The sequence below is a fragment of the Hippichthys cyanospilos genome, chromosome 6 (genome assembly GCF_059441005.1).
Source record: "Hippichthys cyanospilos isolate Australia breed blue-spotted pipefish chromosome 6, RoL_Hcya_1.0, whole genome shotgun sequence".
Classification (NCBI taxonomy): Eukaryota; Metazoa; Chordata; class Actinopteri; order Syngnathiformes; family Syngnathidae; genus Hippichthys; species Hippichthys cyanospilos.
In genome coordinates this window covers 3,812,636-3,825,022 of record NC_142374.1, presented here as the reverse complement: position 1 = coordinate 3,825,022, position 12,387 = coordinate 3,812,636, and the positions used below count along the sequence as shown (strand labels likewise).

Sequence of the window (12,387 nt, the reverse complement as noted above, 5' to 3'; positions counted from 1 at the left end):
TACAAAACCGTATTTATAGAGCTTTACTGCTTAATTAAACGGTGAAAGGGCTAGCCATGGGTCCCAATATTGCTAGTGATGTTAAAGAGAGAAGAAAGAGGATGATTTATATGGAAACGATGCAGAAGATGACCGTTATTAGGGAATATGGACATAACAAGCACCACTCAAAAGGTAAATAAATCTTTTCTATATTTTTTATTGATGATGTTTTCTGATTGTATACATGTATATTATATATACGTAGCATTTACTATACTATTTTGGTACCAATGTTTAATATGTATGTACAATTTTGATGTTTTTATCTGGGGTTCTAAACGCATTAGCTATTTAACATATGTTTGGATTACCCATCATACGGTGAATTCGCCTTACGAGCCCAACCGCGAAACGAATTAATCTCGTAACACGGGGGCCCACTGTATTTGTTAAATTTACATTTCATTTCGTATTGTGAAGGCTTTTAATTTAATCATGTTTTTTGTTGTGTTTTTTTTAAATGTTAGATTTTTCCATCAAGTGTTTTTTGTTTTATATATTTGCTAAAAAATATTTGTAATGATTAGAAATGATCATTTTCCATTCGCACAGTACTAAGGTTTTTCATTTACAGTATTTTTTTTTATATATCTTTAACCTATCGTTTATTATATATGTTTTAAAACAATAAAACCACTCTTCACAGAATAAATAACTCTCAAAGGCATTTTCTCAGATCTCTAGTTGACAAAAATTCCTACCCTTTGTAGATTTTATAGTTATACTTGTTTGTAATTTAACTGAAGGACAAAAGACTTATTTTAGAAATTATAAAAGGAATGAAAAAACATCCATTCATCCATTTTCTTTAATCCAAGGGAGTAATTAAGTTTTAGAAATAACAAATGTAATTCCTGACTGTGCCTCTTTGCCCTGGTGCTGCTCTGCTATTTGAACCAATCCAGATTGAGCCAGTTTGTCATCTAAGTCTAGGTTTCATTTGGGCTCTACAACATTTTGACTGATATGAGTGGGAAAAGCCCTATTTATCATATACAATAGCCTGCAGGATTTCTGCACATAACCAGCCCCATGATTTTTGGGGGGAGTAAAATCCTGGGCTTTTGGCCTAATCCTGCATTATACAAGAGGAAGCAGGCATTTGTTTCCAAAATAATCTTGTCTCATTCACATTTCAACTCCCACAACAATAGCTTTAAACTTGCTATTCCTCTCCTCCAGCAGTATGCACAGAGGCAGCTTCTCTGTGCATAGGTTCTGAAATATGTCAAACTAACCCTTGCTGGCATTAAAAGGGCTTGGTACGATGCGAGATGCTTTCATATGGCCTGGGCTCCACGTCATTCTGCTACTCACCGTCAGAAAATATTTCAAGACACATTTTAGCGATTGTCCCCCCCCATTTGCAACCCTTTTTTAATCATTATTAAAGCTACTGTTGCCCTTACGGTCTTTTTCTCCTTTACAGTATGTAACAAACAATGATTCATTCATTCCATAGTGCCCTAGAACCGCATAAGATTTACCTTCAACTTCAACTCAAGTTCACCTTTTTGTGGGACTGTGAGTCTTCCTAAGTTTTGAGTGCAACCACAAGTGCCTTTGTTGATGCGGATAGTTTTATCAACATTGTGACTAGTGAAGAAAACTTGCAAGCAAAGGCATTACGACCCGTAATGGACAGGGGACATAGCATGGAAGATTGATTGTCAATTGCCTAAATCCCTAAGACAATGAAGTCATCGAACAAAATACACTTTTCTCTATTCAAATCAGGACGCAGAATACTGCATGCTCATACGCTGTAAAAAATAGAAACAAAAATATACAAAATAGCGAAGCTGTGAAAAGTGAACCGTGATATAGCGAGGGAACGCTGTTGATGACAGAAACCCAAATATACATGATGACAATAACTCGAAGCTATCTATGAAATTAAGTAAATCCAAAAGATTGCGGCCTTTTGCATTTTAATGATTAGATTATATTTTATGGGTTTTTTGGGGGAGAGAAAAAAAAAAGAAAAACAGACAAGAGGAGGAGGAGTAGGAGGAAAATGTACTCACATCCTGTAAGTGCGATACATAATTCTGCTCCAGAGAAGAAGGCAAGAAAATACAGAAAGGAGGAAATCACAGGAAAAAAGATGTGGAGTTAAGAGGCATGCATGCATGCAACAGGTGCGCCTTCCATCCAAAAGACATACACAATGCTTGCTTGGACTGTGAGATTCTGTCAAGTAAAAACCAAACCATTGTACCTACAGGAACTCATAGAAAACTACAGAATTGGTTTCCTCATAGAAGATTTCACTTCTGAGGAGATTACTTAAAGGATTCTGGAAGGTGTTATGAGAATTTTTGCTCATCAATAGAGAAGAACAATTGTCAACTGGCTCACAACTTCCATTTTTGATCATCTCAAAGGTATTTGAAAACTCACTGTCTTGTTGAGATGAAAAATTTTAAGTAGTAAATATTGGGTCAGGCCAAGGCCCTCAATGTTACTTAAGTTTAATGCCTCAAATTTGTTTGCCCATACAGTACTGTACAGTCTATTACGAGAAACCCAACATGCAAGGTTGAGGAGGGAAAAGGTTTACAGGAGGAACTCTACATCTTGAAATAGTCTGCGATTATTTAGGGATTCAAAAAGAGTGGAACTAGTATCAGAAGTGGCATCCCCTTGGTGCCACCTGAATAATCACTGCCCACAGTTCAATTTCAACTTTTTAGTTCAGTATGTTAACCCGGTAAGACGTGTTTTGTTTTTTTTTATTACGGGTGAGTTGCAAAATGGTTGTTAAAAACTTAGGATAGGGATGATCATCAATTTTCTCACATCACCTATGCCAGGAACTGAGAGGAAATTCTTTAAGCGAAAATGAAACGAAAAAACTGTCACCCAAAATAGTAATCACTCTTAAGTGAAAAATATTTATATAAGCATACATAGTTTTACAAGTTATACAAGCATGCAAGTTTTATTATGTACATGCTGCACTTGCGATCCGTTTGTCAATAAGTCATGTTACTTTTGAGATGGTAGCATGAATATTGCTGACATGAGGCCAAACTTTTCTTAGCAAATGTTTTGTGAGTTGCATTTTTTTCCCACAAAACTACTGGCCATTCTACGTGTCTGTTATTTTTACAAATGACATACCAATCGATCTCAAGTGTTGAAAATTGCTGTGTTGACGATGCAATGCGAAACATACATGCTATTTTTTGGGGTCCTCTGATGATTTTTGCAGTATGAGAATTTCACATAATGCCAGAGTTAGCTAATCTTGCATAACTATCTCTCTCACATGCTAAAACATTTACTGTTCCATTTAACTCTCATCAATGATACAAATGTCTCTTTGGTAACCTACTTGAGTTTGTTGGGGTCTTCCTGTGCAGACTTGCGAAGGAAAGTGCCATTAGGGTTTGCTGATTGATCTCTTTGTGACCGCTCATTGATACTCTGCTTGGCTGGAGCAGCAGCTGCCTTTTTTGCTGAAGAACGTTTGATCCTCTCCTCCAACATGCTCATATCTTTGTCAGACAGCTAAAGAAATAAGAGTAAAGGGGCCGCCTATATTAATTTTGGGGATGCATTATAAATAAGCATTGACTTTTGGAATTCTCAAACTTACATTTCCAATTAATTTATAGACTTGCTCTCCACAGACATTGTAGACGGCCACCACCGTGTTTAGAGCAGCATTTCGAACTGAAGTGTCTCTATCGCCGATGTGAACTGCGATCTCTTTCAAAGACTTGGCCGGAGTTGGCTGGCATACATTCATCCCATAGCGTTCTATCAAACAACCCAACTCCTCCAGACATTCTTAAAATGTAATTCCAAAGACATATTGTAAGAAAACTTGCATTTACAGTGAGAAATTTTGAAAAATGTATTGCAATCTCAGCTAGCTGGTAGATGACAGTGACTCACCAGCTCTTTGTTTGGAGTTTTTGGACTTTGTACCATCCATGAGGTAAGGAAAGAGCTTAGATGCGGGGTAAACCTTCGATAGCATGCCTAGTATTGCTCGTACATCTTTGCGAACCACATCCTTAGACTCTCCAACCTTGGGATTAAAAAAAGAAAGAGGAACCCAAAATTAAAGAAGACCCACAAGGAAACAGCTAGTCTAGGCAAGTGCTGTTTTTGCTGACCTTGAGTATAAGGTAGGGGACAAAGGAGTTTGCCTCATACTCTGTAAGATGATAGTTCTCCCTATCGAGCATGGCAAAAAGCAGCTTCAAATACTCCAGCACCTTCATGAGGACTGTAGTGTTTGTGTCAAAAAAGCGCAGCGTGAACCACTTCAAAATTAAGTCCAGACAGCTTATGGTGGCATCACTCTCACTGTCCAACCTCTGTTAAATTGACACACATGCAGTGACTTTTTAGAGTGTGGTTTATGCAGCCCAAAAAACAATTATGTATGTCTGAAAGAATTAGGGGGAAAAAGCAAAACATGTATTCTCACCTCAATCATGACACTAATAGCCTTTACATGTCTCTGGAAGTCGAGATGGAATAGTTCATCCTGAAGCCACTTGGCAAAGCAGGTAGACATTTGAGCTTTAAGCTGATCCAAATATTCATCTCGAGGACTGATGAAGTTCCACTTTAAAATCTATGGACAAAACAAACAAGTCCAAAGTTCAATTAATACAATGCTCCAGAAATTATTGGTCATCCATGTTTTAGAAATACCAGTCACGTTCTACAATGTACAATATTTCAACAATTTGTGCCGTGAAAAAAAAATTATATTATTGCATATATCACTCTGGGTTCCGCAATGATATTGTCTTTGAATGTGTGTGGGGTTTTTTTTGAACATTTGGCTATGTGACTGCTTGCATTGCATTGCAATGGACACAGTACTGACATAGTACTGGACTGTTAGCCACTACTTTTTTGTAAGTATTGCTGCTTTGACTTAATAAGGAAACACGTAGCCAGAAACACCGAGCTCCACGTTCAGTCTGTCTGCAACATAACTGAGTGAAAGATGAACGGCTAGGGTGTTCTCTGCTCTGTTGTTTATAAGATCAAAATCAATTGGGTACCTTAAGTTGCTTCTCCTCTTTGATCCTCTGCTCCTTTGCATTGGGGACAAGGATGAAGAGAGGCCCAGACCTGTCTTCGTCATCTTTTATGCCTTTGGCTGTGGGCTTTTTGGCGGATGGGCTCTGAAAATAAGGCCTGTACGTCAGACTTGTCCGACAGATTAACACAACAACTTTGTGGTATAACAAAATATGTACACCACAATGGAAAAAAAGGCAAAGAAAAAAAGTGAAAACTATTGTTTAGTTCCTAAACATGCAACAACCTGATAAATTCAGTGGTGTGACATGAAAAACGTGCATTTCTGTAAGCATGCAGGAACTGCAATTTAAAATCATAATATGTCAGAAGGACATTATTTATTTCATTAAAACTGATATGTGGAGAGGTTAGTAAGCTTTCACCTAGGAGAGAGAGAGAATTAGATGAATTATACATTTAAACATTAACACCACCATTAGTGACTACGGTCGCAGAATTTAACAGTGTAAACACCAGCCAAAGTGTCACGGCAAACGTTAAAGCTCAGTGCACACTTATTAGTCTAACAAAACTGTTCTATGTTTGCTGGACAATTGATCAGTGACAGCAAGAGCTCACTGAAGCATTTGATTAGTGGTAGTTGTGCAACAATTGTCTCATCAGGAGCACATCTGTTCCACATCTACCTGTTGACTGCCAGCAGCAGCCTTCCCTTTGTTGAGGGGCTTTTTATTAGCATTACTGTCCTTGTCCTTTGAGGGAGGGGTAGGGTCATGTTCCTCAGGGAGAGAAGGTTGCTGAGCGGACAGAAAAACCAAATAATATTAACAAATCAGAGCAGAACTAATTGAGGGGCAACACATTAAGAGATACAGATGGTAACACTACGAAATATCTAAACTGGGGCCATTCAAATGATGCCTGGAATAAGCTATTGGGGACAACCACAATGAAATGATTTACGGCCAAATAATTTGAGCTATTTTTTTCCTTCCTGTGAAATAAATATCAAATCGAAATTCATTTGCATTTAATCAATGCCAACTGCTTTTCAAGGTAGATCCTAAATCTCAAGTTTCAAAAATGTTGGTGGTGTCTGATCAAAACTAACATTTAAAGACTGAACTACAGATAGGATCTGCAAGAAAACCAAAAATGGTGAGTTTGCTCTGAAACCGAAAAACTTTGCTGTTAATCTGACTGCACACATACTCCAAGGCCATGTAAACGAACCTAAGACTTTAAACTAGTAAGAGAATTGTCCCAGTTTGTAAGGTTACGTATCGGCATTCAACTCAATATATAAGGTTAACAATTTGTTTGTACAACAACTGTGAATAATGGCATGGCTGGACTGAAAGCAAATATTGCACGTTATGCTCGGATTCAAATAGCAAGCAACTATGACAAATAAAAAGTTGAAATCTATATAAATTGCAATATAATTTTCCATAATGTTCATACAAATATACCATACCTTTTTAGCAGCTGCTCCTCCTCTGATCTTTTTAGCTTCAGATTTATCTGCAATATCCTCACTTACTGCCTGAGACCTGGTGGCTGGAGTAAAATATGAAACATTTGGAAACTACACACAGAGCAGAATATGTAGGGCCAATCTGAAAAACAATCATTCCGACAGGAATAAAAAAATATCTGAACAATGAACTAGATGTAAGGAAATAAATTCACTCGACCATAATAATATAACATAATTATGGCAAATACCAGTTAAATACCAATGTTATTCATGTAAAATAAATATGTAAATAAACTCAAAACAAACTTTTAGTGAGCAATGAGCAGTTGGGAATTCCGCTTTTCGAGGCTAGTAATGTCCGAGATACTGAAATACCCTTTTAGACGGCTAGTGGTGGCTGACGTTCATATTGAAAAACACCAGACGGCACTTGGAACGGCGCTTTACATTTTTGACAGTTTGGTCATGTAATGCTCCAAATGGCGTCAGACGTTTTCCAAAATAAACACTGGTCGCTGGTAGGCATCTAGAGCGGCATTCTCAATGCTGTCTCTGATCCCACTAGGTGTAAAAATTGGTGTAAAAAGTGTAAAACAGGGTTCTAAAGGCGTACGGTGTAACTCGAAACAAACGTGTATTAGTGTCGTATGATCTCATTCACTTGGCATAGGACGAGAGAGCACAAGTGACAGAGGAAGCTTGTTTGTGTGTACACGCGTGCATGCGTGTGTGGGGGGAAATAGTCAACGTAAGTGACAAAATTCACATTGACTATTAATTGAGACACTTTAGCTACCGTAGTGCCCAACTTACAGTGGTACTAAAGCCGACGAAAAAAAGAAAATGCCGAGTGATACAAACCTGCTCTATTTGTCTCCGATAGGCTCTTCGCTTCTCCAGTTTTGGCAGGAGCAACCGGTTTTGCTGGCATCACTGCTCTGGCCTTTTCTAACATGGTGACCACCTGGTCTTTCGAAGAAGGCTAAAAGGATACAAGAGTAAATACACAGAGTAAGCATTGTATTGTAATGAGGAAGAATAAACTGTTGTCCATGATTAAAATTCCAGGTACCTTGAGTTTGCCAGTAGCCTTGTTCATCTTGTCGTAGCCTAGGTGCATCATGAATGTGGGAAGGGCATCTTGAGCTTTCTTCCTCACGTCACCGTTCCTGTCTTCTAGGCACGCATATAGATGTGGGATGCAACCCATCAGATCTCCCGGCACAGACCTCAGGGTGGGTAACTTTTCGGCTAACCAGCCCAACAACTATGAGAGGAAGAAAGCATTTATTTTCTAAAACACAATTAATTATGTTGTTCAGAACTCTATGGGCCTTTTTTCCCCTCTACTATTGCCTATTCACTCTGCAATCTGTCATTTTCATTCATTGTACATTTTGCAGTTTTGAACTTGGGCATTCATGGCGTATTTAGTGAACTAAACCACCTTTTTATAACCATCACGTCAGAAAATAATACACAAATAATACTGTTTATCTATGGGTAAATTCACACTGAAGGGCATGTTACAACAACCGTTACTAAAAACAACTTTGCACATTCATGGAGGATTCTCACTAGGTTCTTTAACATCCCAAGCACTCTCTCCCACATGCGTACAGTGCCAATTTTGGCTTTTGATGACATACAGCAGGGGTGCCCAAACCGTTTTCCACCAACCTACCACAATCTATCGATGTATCCAATAACCAGTGATGGTGCAAAATACAACTCAGCACCAATGTAATAAATTAAGATCCAGTGATCCCTCGTTTTTCGAGGTTAATGGGGACCGGAACCCCCCGTGATAGGTGAAAACCGCAAAGTAGCTTATAGTGTATTAATAGTTACACCTCCTATGTCTGGCATGCAGGAAACCTTTATAGCGCTCCACGCAATAAAAGTTTTTTTTTTTTTTGCACTGTCATCCTCAGACATGTACATTATATAGTAACGTATAGTATAGCATCTACTCAGTAATATATTCAGAATATAAATCTTATTCATATATTAGAGCTTCATAATCATTACCCTTTGGCCCTATTACTGTTTTTATTGTCTACTATTGACTACTTTATTATTTTCTGTATTGTGTGAAATGCCAAATCTGCTCGGGGAAGTAAACAGAGTAAGATTTCATTGTGTCGTGTTACTATGCATGACAATAAAACTGTTGAATCTTGAAAACTGATTTGAGGGACAGACAAACAGACACACAGGAATGACTGGAAATCATGCAGCCAAGACATATGCTGAAGACAAAAGACAAATTACAATTTTATGTAAATTGTAAATGTAATTTTGTGCTTCTGACAGTGTTTGGGCCAACATAGAGCCAACAAGCTTTGAAGGCCCTGACAGCATTCCACTGACCTCTTGACGTAGAAAGGGATTTTCCTTCTTTAACTCCTCTGATAGCTCCTCCCCTTCCAACCATTCTTTCATCCCAGTCTGCTCCACCCATGCTTGCAGAGTGGCCATTGTTGCTGCCCTGATATTGACCTATAAATGAGCATTGTTCAATAAGCGCATATATACGAAAAATGGAATCTTAAACATGACATGTATAAATAATGAAATAATGCATATGAATATTTTGAGCCCTCAACGTACGTACCTTACTGTCTCCAAGCACAGTGATGATGGGAAATCCCAGTGTTTTAATATGCTGTTTGAGCCCAGGCCCCATGGCTGTGGCAAGCTGTTGCAGGATGGTCAAGCTCTGCTGGACCTGAATGTGAGCAGAATCATTTAATATATTTTGATTACAAGATTACAATACCAACTATTTAAACCAAGGTAAGCTGTATGATATGCCCCCTTGGCTGTATTCATAAATTTATATTGTCTAACGTGTGTTACTTGTGTCCATTGTAAAACCTCAATTACAACAACTTACCATTTAGACTCTAAATGTTAGGTCAAAATAAAAAGGGGTTATTCAGTTGATTACACTACAAAGACAAGCTGTAACACCAAAATTGTTATCCACACCCTTGTGCAGGCATTCTTTTTTATTTATTAAATTAAATCAATCTCTGTCACAGTATATAAATATAATCAATGTTCGGTTTATTTGTTAAAAAAAAAAAAAAAAAATCCAGGCTTCAGCAACAATGGGTTTGAACAGTCAACGTTAACTACATACTGTGATTCTCCCATGTCATTGACTTACCAGCATTTTGTTGGAATCACTGAGTCGTCCTTTCATAGCCAGAGGAAGCTCCCCAATGCTGGCTGTGATGAATTTTGCTTCCGAGATAATGGCTGCAACCTCTTCAAGACCCTCCTTTCTTATCTTCCAGTTCTTATCCCCGATTTTAGAAACCAGATCGGATGTAATTTTGTCGCTAAAAAGGTGGGACAAAAGATTGAATTAATTCATTAATTCAGACTTGAAATTTAGAAGTAAAACCTTTGCTTGTAATAAAGGCATCAAGACTGTGATCCTCACAATCTAAATTGCATTTTTTTTTTGCATTCTTACATCGATGCTTCTTTTCTTGTATATTTACAGGATTTCTCTGCAGTCTTGTTCAGCTGTTGTCTGTTTTATTAGTTAGTTCTTTGTGTTGCCTCTACATTCGGTAAAACGCAGGTTCTTTCGGATTTAAGTGTGGAAGAATGACTAGACAGTTTAAAAACCAGTCAATCTGTAACTTCTTTCCACTGACGAACTCAGTTGGGTTGCATTTTGCTTTAAATTGGCAGAAAAATGTTTCAACAGACTCATTTTGCAGCTATCCAGGAATCAATGTTGCAATCAAAATGGTCGCTAATGCCGCCTGTTTTTCAGGAACATGCAAACACAAATTTCATCTGGTCACATTCGTGCATACTTCTTAATGCTCACACTAACACAATGACAGTATTCGACACTAATTAAAAGTCATCTTCTTCAGTCTTCTATAAAAACTATGACACGCATCATGTGTTTTTTTAACTGTTTAACAACTTCAAACATGTAGCGACTTCCACATGGCAAACTGATCTTCAAATAGTCACCTAATATCTGTTCTGGGCAGTAGGTCCATGATGTCCTGTCCTCCCACATCTTCTTCTTGCTCTTCTGCATTGTCACATTCATCCTCATTTCCAATCCTTTTGGTGAATCTTGTTGGAGCTGGCGGTGACTGGCCTTGCATCTATGATGCAGAAATCCAAGGTAAATAAAAGCAGTTTGCAAGGTTTTCTTGTTCATTGTTGCTCATTGTGAGCAATACGACAGACATTTACCTTCTCAAATGCCGCGTCTATTTGTGATAGGAGAGCTGGTTTCTCATCCTCAAAGAACATGCGCAGGGGAGCTCCCATGTAGAGATACATCACACTAAGCAAGGTAATTGCTGCTGTCCTAACAGCTGGATTAGTTGCTCCTAGGGCCGTCTTCACATTGTTGATAAAAGCTTTGACATTGACACTGAGAAAAAGATGTAAAATGTCACATTTTCTTGACATTGTTTATACTTCCTCTACTCACGCTAAAGACACTTAAAAAAAGTTTTTACAGTCTGGTGAATTTTCAGTTGCAAATGTTTATAACACTTGTAATGTAATGTATTTACCCAGCAAAGCCAAACTCCTTCATGGCATTAGCCAACCAGTTGAGAGTCTCTGCCTGGTTCTTGGGGTTCTTTTGTGCAAATGCCAAAGACACAACCTGATTAAAAAAAAACAAAAAACAAAGTGAATACTGTGTAGTCTTCTAAACCATCCTTAAACATTTAATGTCCTATAAATCCATTTCTGGTATGCCTGGGTGATTGATACATTAATTAGTTTTTCAATTAATTTTTGCAACTTCTGTAGGTCAGGGTGCTAACTTACGCATTGTTTACACTAACAGCGGCTGCCAACAGAAAGGAGATGGTTTAGAAAGGCCGTCATTTCCAACTATGCCTAAACATGGAAGTTTGTGCAACATTATTTACCCATTGAAGTATTCATTTACTCATCAAATGCGTATGACGTAACTAAGTCACTAATGTACTGCGATAAGAAATTAACATCAGAATTTTAATGAGCTTTTCCTTCTCCAAATCAAAACTTAATTGTAGGTCCTATTTTCTGGGAGTACATTTTTTGAAGGTTAATCCCAAAGACCTGAAGAAAGGTTGTTGTTTTTTTGGTTTGTTTTGTTTTTAAAGTATAAAAATGTCAGAACTAATTAATTTGTCACCCTCAAAAATCAGTTTTTATTAAATTTACACTGGGTATAGCAGCAAACAAGTATCTTGTCTAAAGACAAGGAAAACGAGAAAATGCTGAATCTGTTATGAATATGATTGTGACACAAAAAAACATAGTAAAAACTATGTCCATAGTGGATTAAAACACAGCATTACTCTTTCCTGCTTTCTGTGTTTAAAATGTTTTTTAAATGGTTTTAAAAAGTAAGAACCTGTTCGGCAGTCCATGGAAGTGAACAGGCCTCGCCAATTGCAGTCATTCCCTCCTTGGCATTTCCACCACATTTAATATCACCAACCTTATCCACCAAGCCATCCAAAACTATAGAGGCGGATGTCTTTGAAAACTGGCCCCTCTGGGCAATAAGGGCCACTATATGCAACTTCATCTGCATGACCTTAAGAGAGAACAGCCCAAAACATCGTAATTAATTTCAATCACAAAGACTCGAAAATATAAACGCGTCATCATTTTAACATATTGCTTAGTTGTCAAATTTAGATTCAAAACTAATTGTGGTGAATATAATACAATGGTTACCTGGAAGTTCGTCTCCTTCCAGCCTGGTTTCTTGGCCAACATCTTGACTAAGGCCTGGCATGGCATCGATATCTTATCCATTGTCTCAACAGCCTTGAAAGAAACATCCATCAATT

General features: G+C 37.8%; 1 protein-coding gene across 4 annotated transcripts in view; it reads right to left on the bottom strand.

Moving 5' to 3' along the window:
- ckap5 (cytoskeleton associated protein 5) overlaps nt 1-12,387 on the bottom strand; it is a 35,929-nt gene that overhangs the window by 10,012 nt on the left and 13,530 nt on the right. For 2 of the 4 annotated variants that reach the window (XM_088416941.1, XM_088416942.1), the window contains exons 16-34: nt 12,272-12,364; nt 11,943-12,128; nt 11,107-11,201; nt 10,778-10,961; nt 10,547-10,686; nt 9,717-9,891; nt 9,159-9,272; nt 8,915-9,043; nt 7,614-7,808; nt 7,403-7,523; nt 6,539-6,621; nt 5,748-5,858; nt 5,079-5,201; nt 4,490-4,639; nt 4,173-4,376; nt 3,949-4,084; nt 3,647-3,840; nt 3,383-3,558; nt 2,070-2,093 (exon numbers count right to left, since the gene is read on the bottom strand). In XM_088416941.1, coding sequence (XP_088273067.1) covers nt 2,070-2,093; nt 3,383-3,558; nt 3,647-3,840; nt 3,949-4,084; nt 4,173-4,376; nt 4,490-4,639; nt 5,079-5,201; nt 5,748-5,858; nt 6,539-6,621; nt 7,403-7,523; nt 7,614-7,808; nt 8,915-9,043; nt 9,159-9,272; nt 9,717-9,891; nt 10,547-10,686; nt 10,778-10,961; nt 11,107-11,201; nt 11,943-12,128; nt 12,272-12,364 — 2,633 coding nt within the window. The remainder of the gene's footprint in view (nt 1-2,069; nt 2,094-3,382; nt 3,559-3,646; nt 3,841-3,948; nt 4,085-4,172; nt 4,377-4,489; nt 4,640-5,078; nt 5,202-5,747; nt 5,859-6,538; nt 6,622-7,402; nt 7,524-7,613; nt 7,809-8,914; nt 9,044-9,158; nt 9,273-9,716; nt 9,892-10,546; nt 10,687-10,777; nt 10,962-11,106; nt 11,202-11,942; nt 12,129-12,271; nt 12,365-12,387) is intronic. The other 2 variants (XM_088416943.1, XM_088416944.1) reach the window with 2 other exon arrangements.